General features: G+C 59.1%; 6 protein-coding genes across 6 annotated transcripts, besides 4 other annotated features; 5 read left to right on the top strand and 1 right to left on the bottom strand.

Moving 5' to 3' along the window:
* Positions 1-597: 597 nt before the first annotated feature.
* On the bottom strand, positions 598-1056 carry Tco025E_02706 (uncharacterized protein; the record flags this gene model as incomplete). The annotated part of the gene is made up of 1 exon (XM_029369630.1): positions 598-1056. The coding sequence occupies one exon, from the start codon at positions 1054-1056 to the stop codon at positions 598-600; it is 459 nt and encodes a 152-aa protein (XP_029230271.1).
* Positions 1057-1126: 70 nt separating this feature from the next.
* Positions 1127-1146: a microsatellite.
* Positions 1147-1316: 170 nt separating this feature from the next.
* On the top strand, positions 1317-2348 carry Tco025E_02705 (arylformamidase; the record flags this gene model as incomplete). The annotated part of the gene is made up of 1 exon (XM_029369629.1): positions 1317-2348. The coding sequence occupies one exon, from the start codon at positions 1317-1319 to the stop codon at positions 2346-2348; it is 1032 nt and encodes a 343-aa protein (XP_029230270.1).
* A 287-nt stretch (positions 2349-2635) lies between these two features.
* Positions 2636-2680: a microsatellite.
* A 46-nt stretch (positions 2681-2726) lies between these two features.
* Positions 2727-2755: a microsatellite.
* Positions 2756-2802: 47 nt separating this feature from the next.
* Positions 2803-6795, top strand: Tco025E_02704 (putative DEAD/DEAH box helicase-like protein; the record flags this gene model as incomplete). Its single annotated transcript, XM_029369628.1, has 1 exon — positions 2803-6795. One exon carries the CDS (start codon positions 2803-2805, stop codon positions 6793-6795), a length of 3993 nt encoding a protein of 1330 aa, XP_029230269.1.
* A 254-nt stretch (positions 6796-7049) lies between these two features.
* Positions 7050-7083: a microsatellite.
* A 446-nt stretch (positions 7084-7529) lies between these two features.
* On the top strand, positions 7530-9566 carry Tco025E_02703 (uncharacterized protein; the record flags this gene model as incomplete). The annotated part of the gene is made up of 1 exon (XM_029369627.1): positions 7530-9566. The coding sequence occupies one exon, from the start codon at positions 7530-7532 to the stop codon at positions 9564-9566; it is 2037 nt and encodes a 678-aa protein (XP_029230268.1).
* A 591-nt stretch (positions 9567-10157) lies between these two features.
* Tco025E_02702 (uncharacterized protein) lies at positions 10158-10757 on the top strand (the record flags this gene model as incomplete). Its single annotated transcript, XM_029369626.1, has 1 exon — positions 10158-10757. One exon carries the CDS (start codon positions 10158-10160, stop codon positions 10755-10757), a length of 600 nt encoding a protein of 199 aa, XP_029230267.1.
* A 321-nt stretch (positions 10758-11078) lies between these two features.
* Tco025E_02701 (uncharacterized protein) lies at positions 11079-11483 on the top strand (the record flags this gene model as incomplete). Its single annotated transcript, XM_029369625.1, has 1 exon — positions 11079-11483. A coding segment is annotated over one exon (405 nt), but the record flags the coding sequence as incomplete, so codon positions are not given.

Genomic DNA, 11483 nt, shown 5'->3' with positions numbered 1-11483 from the left:
TATGCTTTCTGTGTTCGAGCTTGCTTTGGTTCCTTACAAATGGACCATATTCTGTTTTCTGTGTTTAAGTGGGGAAAAAATTGCTGCTGATAAAAGGCCGATTTTTTTTTTTTTGCGCGGGCCCGTGGTAAGCGGCACATATGCATAACTTCTTTATATGGGAAGACTTGAGTTTTTTTTGTTTTTTTTGTCACCCGTGGATAAAATGAATACACGCTGCTGTTGGTGTTATTGCTGTAGTGGCAGGCTTTTCTGGCTTGAGCGTCAGACGAATTGGAACCGTACTATTTTCAGTTTCCTCGTTTTTCGTTGAGTTGGTTAGGTGGGGATACATGGCGTGCCTCTGTGCAGGACTCTTTGCAAGGGTGCACGGTGTGAATTAGGGATTTGCTTCCCTTGCTGCACGGTCAGTGTGCCGTTGCAGGATGGCACAGGGCGCTAGGGCGGCTGGGGTGCGTTGTAGACGCTGCCAACCTCATTTGCGCCTCGCTGCGAAGAGGGAATAGGGTTATTATTTTATTTTGCTCACCGTCTTCTTCGCCGGCCCCGCCGTGTTCCCAGGTGTGCGTATGTGGGCGTTGCTGCTCCGCGTGCACCTCATTTTCTCTGATCACAGCGTCGGGCAGCAGGCAAGGCGGAGGCTTCAATTTGCGCCATACACACGCACAGAGAGGGCGAGAGAGAGCAGCAGCAGCAGCAACAACGCATTGCCCCAGTGGAGTTGTGGGGCGCGGCCATGGACACTGCAGTGTTTGAAAAGTAGTATGCAGGCCCTGTGGAGGGGCGGCAGGTGTGCTGGGGATTTGGGGGGAGGGGCGTGGTGTCACATTGTGTTGGGGAAGCAGATGTGGTGGCGCCAAGAACGCGGTTTACTGCTGGGTTGTGGCCGCAAACACAAGGGAAAAAGCGGACGTGTGCAACCAAATTAACCATGCTGCTCTGCTTCACCACGTTGGTCTCTGGGAATGCCGCGTGTGATACAGCGGTATCGATATGCCTGTGAAACTTGTCGCTTTGCGCTTCCCCGATTCTGTTTCGGGTTTGGACGGATCGCATCACGACAAACAATCAACAAAACAGAGTGGCTCTTTGTGGAAGAAGACACCTTTTTGGTTGCGTAAAGTATTTATTATTATTATTATTTTTGCGTTCATCTCTGGGAAAGTTCTTGCGGTGTTAATGCACTTGACGCAGTTGCCACGTGCCGGCGTCTCCTCATTGCCGGTTTCCCCCTCCCACAGAGTGACGGTGACACGTCTGCCTCTGCGTCTCCAAGGAAGAATTGTGGGTGCCTAGTTGTTTTTCTTGTTTATGCGATGTCGAGCGAGGGAAAGCGCAAATTTGCGGAATGGCACCACCCTGCCAGCAGCGCTGCGACGGTCAGGCTGGATCATTGTGTTGACCTCTCGGCGCACGCCGGTGCGGCGCGGGGGACGGCCCCAGGCGTCGCCCCGTTCTACTTGCTGGAGAACCGGAGCTTTCTTGCCGACCGCATGCGCCTCCCGTCATTGGCGGTGACGTCGTTTGTGAGTTTTGTCTTCGGGGTCGCCTGGACGCTGAGCCAGCTCTCGCGTCGAGCGGCGGGCGGGGCGAGGCCGGTCTCGCTCCTTCGACTGCTTCTGGGGGCAGTGCTACTCGTCGCGTACATGCGCTTCCTTCGCTGGCGGCAGTCGATGATGGATGACGTGATAAGATGCAGTAATTTTTCACGCCTTTTGCTGACTGCATCGCGACTCGGTGGCAACGCCCTCGCCGCTTCCAACCCCCAGTTGTGGCTACACGGTGACACGCCGTTTACACTCCTTCGCAACGGCGGTGCGGAACTGTTTGGTACTTCGCACTACACCGGTGATGCGGTAATAGTTGATATCAGCGATTTGTTGGAGGCGGACTGTAAGGTCATTGATGCGGGCACACCCCTGCCTATCACGCGACGCGTCCTGGAGGCGGCTGTGGTTCCTGATGCCGCGACCTCGCCTGTCTGGCGGCTTCTACTTGTCACGAGCCGTCTCCGCAACCGGGGGGAAGGCACATGGGCAAGAGGGTTTGCGTGCATGGAGGTGGACGCGGTGCGGTGCCTTGCCGAGCTGTACCCCTCGCTGCTGCTGATTGGCACAGATGCCCTCATCGTCGATGATCCCGCCACGCCGCCAGTTACGGATTCAACGCGGGATGCGTTAGATGAGTGTGGCATTGCGGTCCTTGAGGGTCTGCATTTTGCGGGAATTTACCCCCGCCTGAAGGCATCGAGGTTCATCAAAGGCTCAATGATGACTTTGTTTGAAGAGACACAGTCACTTGACGACGTCCGGGGGTGCCGGGTAGTGTTTTTCCCCAGCGCTGCATAAGCGCTGCGTGAACAAAAAAGACGGGGGATGGGTGGCACTGGTGCCGGCGGCCTGAGCCGAAATAGGGCTCGTAGCCTCGGTTCTGTACGTGTTGGAGTGGGTGTTTTTCATTCTTTTTTTTTTTTCGTTGTAGCATTGGATGAGGGAAGACAAAGAGCAGATGCGGAAGAAGGAAAAGAGCGACGCTCCACAGCAGGTGGGGGCTGTGGCCGCTCACTGCCTCAAGATGGAAAAAAAAGGGGGACGGGGGGGGGGGGGTTATGGCTGTGCGGGAGACGACCTCTGGCTGTTGTTGCTGCTGTTTTTGTTTCTGTGTGTTTTGTTTTATTCTGCAATTGCGGTGAATGACACGCCGTACATGCGTGTACACACGCGTAGAAAGAAAAAAAAGAAAGAAAAAAAAAGAAGGCGTTGAACAAGACGAAAGGGGAGAGGAAGGAATTGTCTTCGTCGGATGTCGACCGCGCGCGAGTGCCTTGGGCCTCTCATCTCCTACCTTCCCTACCCCGCCTTCACCCGCGTGCAGGAGACCGTCATCCCGGCGCTGCTGCAGGGCGACGGCAACGTCGTCGTGGCCGCCCCGACCGGAAGTGGCAAGACCGCCCTCTTGGAGGTGGCGATGCTGCGTCTCTTCCAGGATCGCCTTCTCCCCCGCACGGGAAACGCCGGTGGTGCACCCGGTCGCGGGACTGCCTCTGAGAGGAAGGCGGTGTACGTATGTCCCATCAAGGCCCTTGCCAGCGAAAAGTATGGGCTTTGGCGGGATAAGTTCCCAACTCTGTCAGTGGCGCTTGAGACGGGAGATCAGGAGCTGTCGCGAGGCGACGAGGGTGGATTGCTTGAGGTCCCCAACGCGGATATTATCATCACAACACCAGAGCGATGGGATAGTATTACACGGCGGTGGAAAGAAGGGGTTGTTTGGGGTTTGGTGGCATCGGTTGCCCTGCTACTTCTCGACGAAGTGCACACTGTGAGTGAGGAAAGAGGCGCCGCTCTGGAGGCGGTTGTAAGTCGCATGAAGGCTATAAAGGCGTCTCTGCGCAGCCGTGGGCCTCACTTCTGTTCTACCCGGTTTGTCGCCATCAGTGGGACCTTGCCCAATATTGCAGACTTCGCTGAGTGGCTGCAGGTGGAGCCCGGTGGCGTCTTCTCGTTTACCTCCGCAGACCGACCGGTGCCGCTGACGCTGCGCATCCTGTCGTATCCCAGCACCTCCAACAATCCCTTTGCGTTCGATCGATTTCTTTCCTTCAAGCTGTTTGGTCTTATACGCCAGTTCAGTGCGGGCAGGCCGAGTATTGTGTTTTGCGCCTCACGTAATGAGGCGATTAATTCTTCCTTGAGAGTTGTGGCGGAGGTGAGGGAGACGGCCGCACGAGAAGGTGCCGAGGATCGTCTGCGACCGGCTGAAGAAGTGGAACGGCTGGCGTCCTCGGCAAACGATAAGCAGCTGCGCGGACTCCTCTTGCTTGGGATCGCGTACCACCATGCGGCGATGTCGATGCCTGATCGCGTTCTCGTGGAGCGCATGTTTCGAGAGCACTACATATCTGTCATTTGCACGACCACGACACTGGCCCTTGGCGTCAACCTTCCCGCCCACCTTGTGATTATCAAAGGCACGACATTCTTCAAGAGTGGCCGTCGCGAGGATCTACCGCTCTCTGAGGTTGCACAGATGGGCGGGCGAGCGGGGCGCCCTGGCCTTGACACCCACGGCATCGCACTCGTCCTCACAACAGAAGCGAAGGCTGCCCTCTACGAGCCGCTGCGCCATGGTGACTCCTGTTCAACGGTTGAAAGCCAATTGCATCAGAAGATGATTGAACACGTAAATGCGGAAGTGGCTCTGCGTACCATTCACAGCTTCTCCCTCGGCGTCGAATGGATTAAGACGACGTTTTTGTGGATACGCTTAAGACACTGCCCGCGCCATTATGGCATTCTCTTCTCCACCAAGGAAGAGGAGTCTTCTTTTGACCGTGAGGAGTTCGCAGCGAAGCTCATGCACCGCATGCTTACCGAGTTGGAACGGCAGGGGTGCATTTCCATCCGTTACGAAAATGCCCCGGGTGGAGAGAGATGTGGGCTTGGGAACTGCGATGCTCGCTGTGGGGGTGATGGCGCTCCCGTGGAAAACATGAAAGGAGTGGTGGAGAGCACGCGTGTGGGGCGGGCCATGGCAAGGCGGTACGTTTTGCTAAAGACGGTGGAACTGCTCAACGGTGAGACGGCGCGCGCCCGCTCGCAGTTAGACGCCTCAGCGGGAGGAGCCGCCGGGGAGCGGGCGTTAAAGCTCGCCCATGAGGGTAGCACGCTGGAAGAATTGACGGGCGCCCCCGTTGCATTCGTATTGCCACAACTTATTGGTGTCCTTAGCCGATGTGCGGAGTTTGAAGAGCTGCACCTCCGTCAAGGGGATCGGAGGCACCTGAATGAGATGAACAAGAGCATTCGCTACCCGTTGAAGTCTGGAGTGCGCGGGGGGAGGGAGGTGCGGGAGGATTGGCATAAGGTGTACGTGCTCCTCCAGGCGCATCTAGCACACATGCCGATCAGCGATTTTTCTCTGAGAAACGATTCTGTTCGGCTTTGGACAACGGCCCCTCGCCTAGCGCGGTTTCTCGTCGACTACGCCGGGGCAATGAAATCCTACTCCTTTTTGAAGGAGAGTTTTCTTCTTTTGCGGTGCATGGAGCAAAAGATGTGGTGGGACGGTCCCGTTTTGAGGCAGTTGGAGGGCGTCAGTGAGGGTGCCGCCAAAGCGCTCCTGCAGGGCGGTGTCAGAGGCGTCGCCGACGTCGTGGCGTCCGATCCCCGGAAGTTGGAGGCCCTCTGCGGGAAGAACATTCCCTTCGGCAACGAACTGCAGGATCGATGTCGGGCAATTCCGCGGTGTGGCCTCTCGCTTGAGCCCTGCGCGGGTGCTGAGACGCTCAAGGCAGTTGTCACCCTGACGCCGCAGCCGCACAGGACACGCGGAAATCAAGTCAAGTACCGCATGGTTGTCATCGTGGGCAACGCCGCGACCGACGCAATCCTGCTCTTTCGGCAATTTTCTCCGGCTGACGCCAAGGAGGGGCAAGTGGTGTTCACTTTTCATGCGCCACACGGAGGCCGGGGTCGTGTTGTGGGCCAAATTTTCACAGAGCAGCAGATGCTTGGAATCGATGTCCAGGCAACCCTTAACTTGGGCGAAGACACAGAGGCGGAGGGGCACGAGGATTCCGCGCACAAGGCTGCGGCGCAAACCAAGCAGAGGAAAAGAGGGAAGCCGACGCTTCATGCGTTTGACGGACTTCTCCGTGACCTTCGTTGGGTGGAGGGTTCTTCTCCCAGAACTTCGGCGCACGCGGCGCAGCCTTGTCCGCAGAAGCAGGAAGCCAATGCCGTCGATACGGCGGAACCGTCAACAGATGCCGCTTTTGTGGATCAACCACCTGCCGGCAATTCCGCTCTAGAGAAGTCCTCCTCTTGCGATGCCGCTGCCGTGATAGAGGGCGGCGGCAGTGAGGCTGCTGAGCAGTCTCACCCACGCAGCGGCGGAAGCGCCGCGGTAACAGATGTGGATGAAGACTACAGAGAGCTGGTCAGGCGTACGAGTTGCATTGCCTCCCAATTGAGGTTTAACCGCGATTATTCCCCTGTCTACCCTTGCAAACGATCACGTGAGGAAACCAGCACGAACTCAAGTGTATCCTTTCAACCTCTGCGGAGTCCATTCGCAGACGCACAGGAGGGAAGCTCTTCTGCCGCACGTCCCGGGGCCTCTGTGAGTCTCCCCAAAGCCGTTTCTCCAGATCCCGTTGCAGTTTCGCGTGGTGATGCCGCCTACTTGCGCCCATCCGCGCGATTTCGCGTTGGTGTGCAGTACGCCGCGCCGCAGGAAGGGCTGCCGGAACCTCCTTTTCGAGTCGTGGAGAGTCAGCGACGGTTTGCGGGGCGCGAGGCGGGGGCGTTCGCGGTCCCATATGGCCCTTTCGGGGGGACTTCTCACACCACGGCGCAACAGCCGTCCTCATTTGTGCGCGAGTTTCGTCTCCCGCCACGAGGTTGCCAGAACGACCCGGGCTTGGCGCAGGGACCTGCCCCACCGTGCTTCAGGAACTCCGTTGGTGGACTGGTTGCTCATCACAGTGCCGGCGCGGACGCACACCTACCCTGGCATCGGGGGTTTTTCCCTTCGGCTGCCGCCCCGCCTTCGCGAGGGTGGCCTCAGGGATGGGCCGCTCCCTCTGTGGCCAACCCTCGCGCTTCGTGGGAGCCGCCCCGGGCAACACGTGGCTATTCCATGTTTAGCGACAGCCGCACCTTGTCGAATTTGGAGCCTCTTCATGGTTCTTTTCCCGCGGCCTCGATGCCGGGGTTTTTCTACCAACTGCCTGGCGGACACCACGCGTGTGTCGCACCACGAACAACCGCCGTGCAAAGGGGATGGTGGTAGTTTCTCAGATTCTGCATCTATGCGCAGCTGTCACCCCTCCCTGGCTGTCGGCTTCTTTATTATTACTGTTTTTTTTTTCGTTATTTTTCTTCTTAACTTTGACATCTGCCTTTGTGTGTGTGGGATTTGTAAATATACATTTTTATCTGCGTTGCCTTGACGAAAAGGGCTTGGTTTCGTTGTGTGGGGCTTTGTCTCGGCTGCTGTGGGGGGTACCTGAGAGACGGGACTCTGTGGCTTTGCTGAGGCGTCACTTATTATTATTATTACTAGTTTCTTTTTCTTCTTTGTTTTTCCTTGTTGCGCTTGCGCTTGCTGGAACGCTTCGGTCGCTAAACGCCCTCTGCACGCCATGCTTCTGTGTCTCTTGTCGCACACCGGCAGCCGCCGATGCATGCCCACAGTGCCGGTGACTCTTCTCTTCTTGTCTGTTTTCCCAGCTGGCGCGTAAGCGAGCGGAGGAGGGTGTTCGAAGGGTGTTGCGGTGCCCCACGCCAGGCCTCGCACAGCCGCGCAAGAGAGAGGGAGGGAGTAGGAGCAAAAGGGCCATAGCCAAAGAAGAGCAGCCACTAAAGGGGTCTGATGGTGGCGTGGGGGAGGGAACAAAAAGAGGGGTGACGTTCAAACTTCTTGCAGGCTTCCAGTTGCAAGAGTCCACTTCTTTAGCTCTATCGGCACCTTTCCCCACAAAAGGGAAATAAACTTCACAAAACAGCGGCAACAACGACAACGAAATGTTTACTGTGCCCTTCACTTTGGCCGGCAACGCCGTTGCCGGGTTTTCCTTCTCGAGCTCAACTACGGTAGAGGAGGTGGTGGCCCGCAGGGGTTTATCACCGTACCTGCAGTCACAGCCCAGGAACGGAAAAGAAGTGACGTCGCTTAAAGCCTTCGTGGGGCGTTGCCTCCTTGAACTTGTCCAGGTGGCGCTACGACCTCTTTGCGGTAAGGCGGATGCGGCTTCGGTGGGAAATGCGGAGGTTTCAAGTGACCCCGCCGAGCACGAGGAAACCCGGGATCAGAAGCAGACACTGTTTAGTGAGAATGCCACAGAGCTGATCACGTTTTATTTGGGCGTTTCTGAGGCGCCGGAGATGCCTCTTAGTCGCATCGTAACGGCGACACTTCCCGTCCTTGTAAATGCGGCGCCGCTAACGCCGCTGTTCGCCCGGTGTTTCCAGCGCATCATTTTGAAAGCCTTCGATGTGGATGCACACGCCACAACCGCCGCCATTGCCGCCAGATTGGACAAGGAACTGCTTCTCGGCGTCATTCGCCACATTTCCGCAAGTTTTGTTGTGTCTGAAACCTTTGCAGCCTTGTTTGAAACGACCCTGCAGGACACTAAACCCGCTGCCTTTTCAACGGTGTCACCGGTGTTCATCGAGGCCTGTGTTCGGCTGGGTTTTGCGGAACACCTGGCCTCACATATGGCGGTTGCGCTGCGCACGGAAACGTGTCAGCCGTACTTTAGTTTTTGGAAGGCGTTGGTCAACCACGGCTACAGCCAGACGGCGGGGCCCATCGTGGATGAACTTTTGAAGTACGAGTTGATGTCCGTGTATGTAAGAGATATTCTTCGGGGCTGCGAGGAAGCCAGGGCTAGCCCGGGGGCTGTTCCGCTTGCCGCCCAAGGCGTCGAGGTGTACCGCGGCATCCTGGCCCTGGTGCGAACCTCCCTTGTCCCGGCTGACGTGGCTGAAATGTACTCCATGAACGTCTCTGTAATAGCCCCTATTAAGCTCCTGACAGCGTATTTTAGACGGTTCTGTGACCTTATACCTGTGTGTGGCGCCGCCGCTCCGTCCCGCGCCGACGCCATGCGAATTGCACTGTGTGCGATGTTTGTAGAAGTACTTTCTTTTCGGCTGCGGGATACGGATCGCATCATTGCGGAGTCCAACTTCTTGCAGAGCCTGCTTGCGGTCAGTCTCCAATACCCAAACTGCTACTGCCTCTCCGTGCTGTTGCAGCGCTCGCTGCTATCGATATTTTCGGGGCGCATAAACGACACGGACGATGTTTTGTTACGACATCTTGCGGCAACAGAAAATGCACGCAAACCGGGTCTTCTTGCGGGGTGTGTGGAGTTGTGCACGGAGGACCGTCTTCGGCGCACCTCGCTTGCTGCGCTGATGGTGGAGACCTGGCGAACGTTGGCCCAAAGAACGCTTCTTGCGGATTCATGCGAAACACTGCGACACGCCATTGAGCTTTTCTCGACAAATAGGCAGCTGCAGGAGCGGATTCAGGACTTTGGGCGACCCATCACCGGCGAAGGATTTGCAGCCGCAGGGTCGGGGAGCAACGAGGAGATACACCACCGCCCTTGCGTCTACCACGTCTCGCGGCAGCGCTCTGTGAGCCTTAACTCGTTCTCGTCGCCCACGGACCCCGGCCCCTCCTTTGCCAAGGGAGGAGCGCCAGACGGCGGGCGCGTGCGGGCGGACGCCTACCTCGTGGGGGACTTGCCGGGGACGGACGCGGGCGGGGAGGCGGCTCCGCCAGAGGAAGCCATCAGCGATGCGGCGTTTTCCGTGCCTGAGGGGCTCCTTTACGATGCGGAGGATTCCGTCGCTGCGGACCTCGCGTGGGACGATGAGGTGGTGCCGGCGGAGGTCTCCCCACAGGCGCGGGCGTACCCAAGGTTTGCCGACGTGCGCATCTCCTTCGAGGTGCGTGAGGAGGCCGCCCCCGCGGAGCCAGGCGAGCCGGGCGCCGACGCAGCCCCCCGACGCCGCGTTGCCACAGAGAACCTTGAGGAAGAGTAGGCGGGAGGCCGCCGCACCGCGCCGCGCCGGGCGACAGCTGCCCGCAAGCGATTTGCCTCGCCTGCGATATTGGAGGTGCTGAGAGCGGTGGTCGGATTGTAAGTGAGACAAGGAAAAAGAACACACACACAGAAAAAAAAAACGAGTGACGGGCGGCGTTTTTTGCAACGACGGGGCGGCGGAAATGTCCCAAGGCAGGCTCCGAAGAGACGCGAAGGCCTTCTGCTTAAACGCCCCTTTCTGTAAAGCCCGCCGCCGCGCTGTCCTCCCTACCTCCATTTCCGCCGCCTGAACCCGTGCTCCTTCCGGTATCTTAAAACGAGGCCGAAGCCAACGGCCGAGTTGAGGAGGAAGCCGCGAAGTGAAGCTGTGAGCGCGTCTTTTCCTACATTTTTTAGATTTGATTGCCGCGTGTGGGCGTGTGGTTTTTTTTAATTCTTTTGTTACTCTTTCTGCCCCCGCCGCTCTTCTTGTTGCGTTCCCCCCCGCTTTCCCCACTTCAGCCGCGTGCGACTTTTTTTTTTGCTGCTGCTGTTTTTGCTCTCTCGCGCGCCGTTTCCTGGGCAGCGAACGCGCCGACGCCTGGACGCCATGCGCGCCGCCGCGACGGAGGCGGGCGCGAGCACGAGAAGAAGCTTCCTGGAGGTGGACGTCCAGGGAGAAGAGGGACACCGCCTCCTGCAGATGGAGCCCGGCGTGCGGTTCAAGAACGTTCTGAGGGCGCTTCGCCGGGACGGGGTCCTTCTTTGGGACGGGGCGCCGCTGCCCCCGTCGGCGACGCCGCTGTCGGTCGGGATGCCGTGCGGGTTGGCAAACGCCGTTCATCTGACTCTGCTCCCGCGCGGCCCCGCCGCGACGGCCGGGGAGGAGGCGCCGCAAACACGCGTTTTCGGCGAGAACCGGGCCGCGGCCGGGGGCGTCGGCGGGCGGCGGGCGCGGGCGCCGTCGGCGGGCGGGGAAGGCGCGGGCGCTCTGGAGGCGGGGCTGCGGCAGCTACGCCTCGAGCTCGCGGCAGAGCGCGAACGGAGGGAGGCGCTTGAAGAGGAGCTCCGGCGACTCGGCCGGGAGGGCCGGCAGCGCCGTCGCCGCAGCGCCGCGGAGGAAATTCACCAGCGGCAGATGGAGGAGCTGCGCTGGCAACGGGGCGCGGCCCGGCGCGCCCGGCAGCCAAGAGCAGCGTCGCCGGAGTGAGCGGGGAGGGGAGGGGGGCTTTTTTTTTTAGCGCGTGCTTTTGTGTCTGTGTGTGTTCCTTTCTGCGGTGAAAATAGAAAACAACAACGCCCACGTGCGTCTGCCGTCTCGCCTCCGCCCCGCGTCCCCCTGTAATCGTCCCTGCCGCCCTTTCGCTTTCTTTTTTTCCGCGAACGAAGCGACGAGACGCCGCTCCGCCGGGGGAGATGCCGCGCGCGGCCGTCTTCTTCCCCCCCGTTTCCTGTCCCCACGGACGCCGCATGGAGGCGGGCCTCCACGCGCCTTCCCTTTTCCCCCGCCGCCGCGCCGCGAAGAGAGCCAATGCGTCACCTTCCCTCCGGCCCGGCGGCGCGGAATGGCCTGCGTCCCCGGGGCCGCTCCACAGCGGCGGACGAGCTCGCGCCCCAACCGCCCCACGCCCCGCGTAGCGTGAGAAGTGCCATGCGACGCGGTGTGCCCTTGCCTTTCGAAAACGCTGCGCCTTGCCCGAACCGACACGCAGAGACATTTTTAGGAAAAAAGTTTGTTTTCACATGCCTCTTTCGCGGCGGGCGCGCGAGCCTGGCGGCGCGTGCCGAAGAGGAAGCCAAAAACCCAAAGAACACCCGCATTTTATCCGGCAACTTTTCCCCACCCGCCCCGCGCCGTGGGCGGCCAACGCATTCGGCGCGGGGCGAAGGCGCGCGGGCACGTTTTAAAACAATGCCCTTTTCCGCCGCGGAAGGG

Source organism: Trypanosoma conorhini (assembly GCF_003719485.1).
Source record: "Trypanosoma conorhini strain 025E chromosome Unknown Tco_14.4_contig_00111, whole genome shotgun sequence".
Classification (NCBI taxonomy): Eukaryota; Euglenozoa; class Kinetoplastea; order Trypanosomatida; family Trypanosomatidae; genus Trypanosoma; species Trypanosoma conorhini.
Note: the sequence above shows the minus strand (reverse complement) of the source record. Positions and strands in the feature narration are given on the sequence as shown.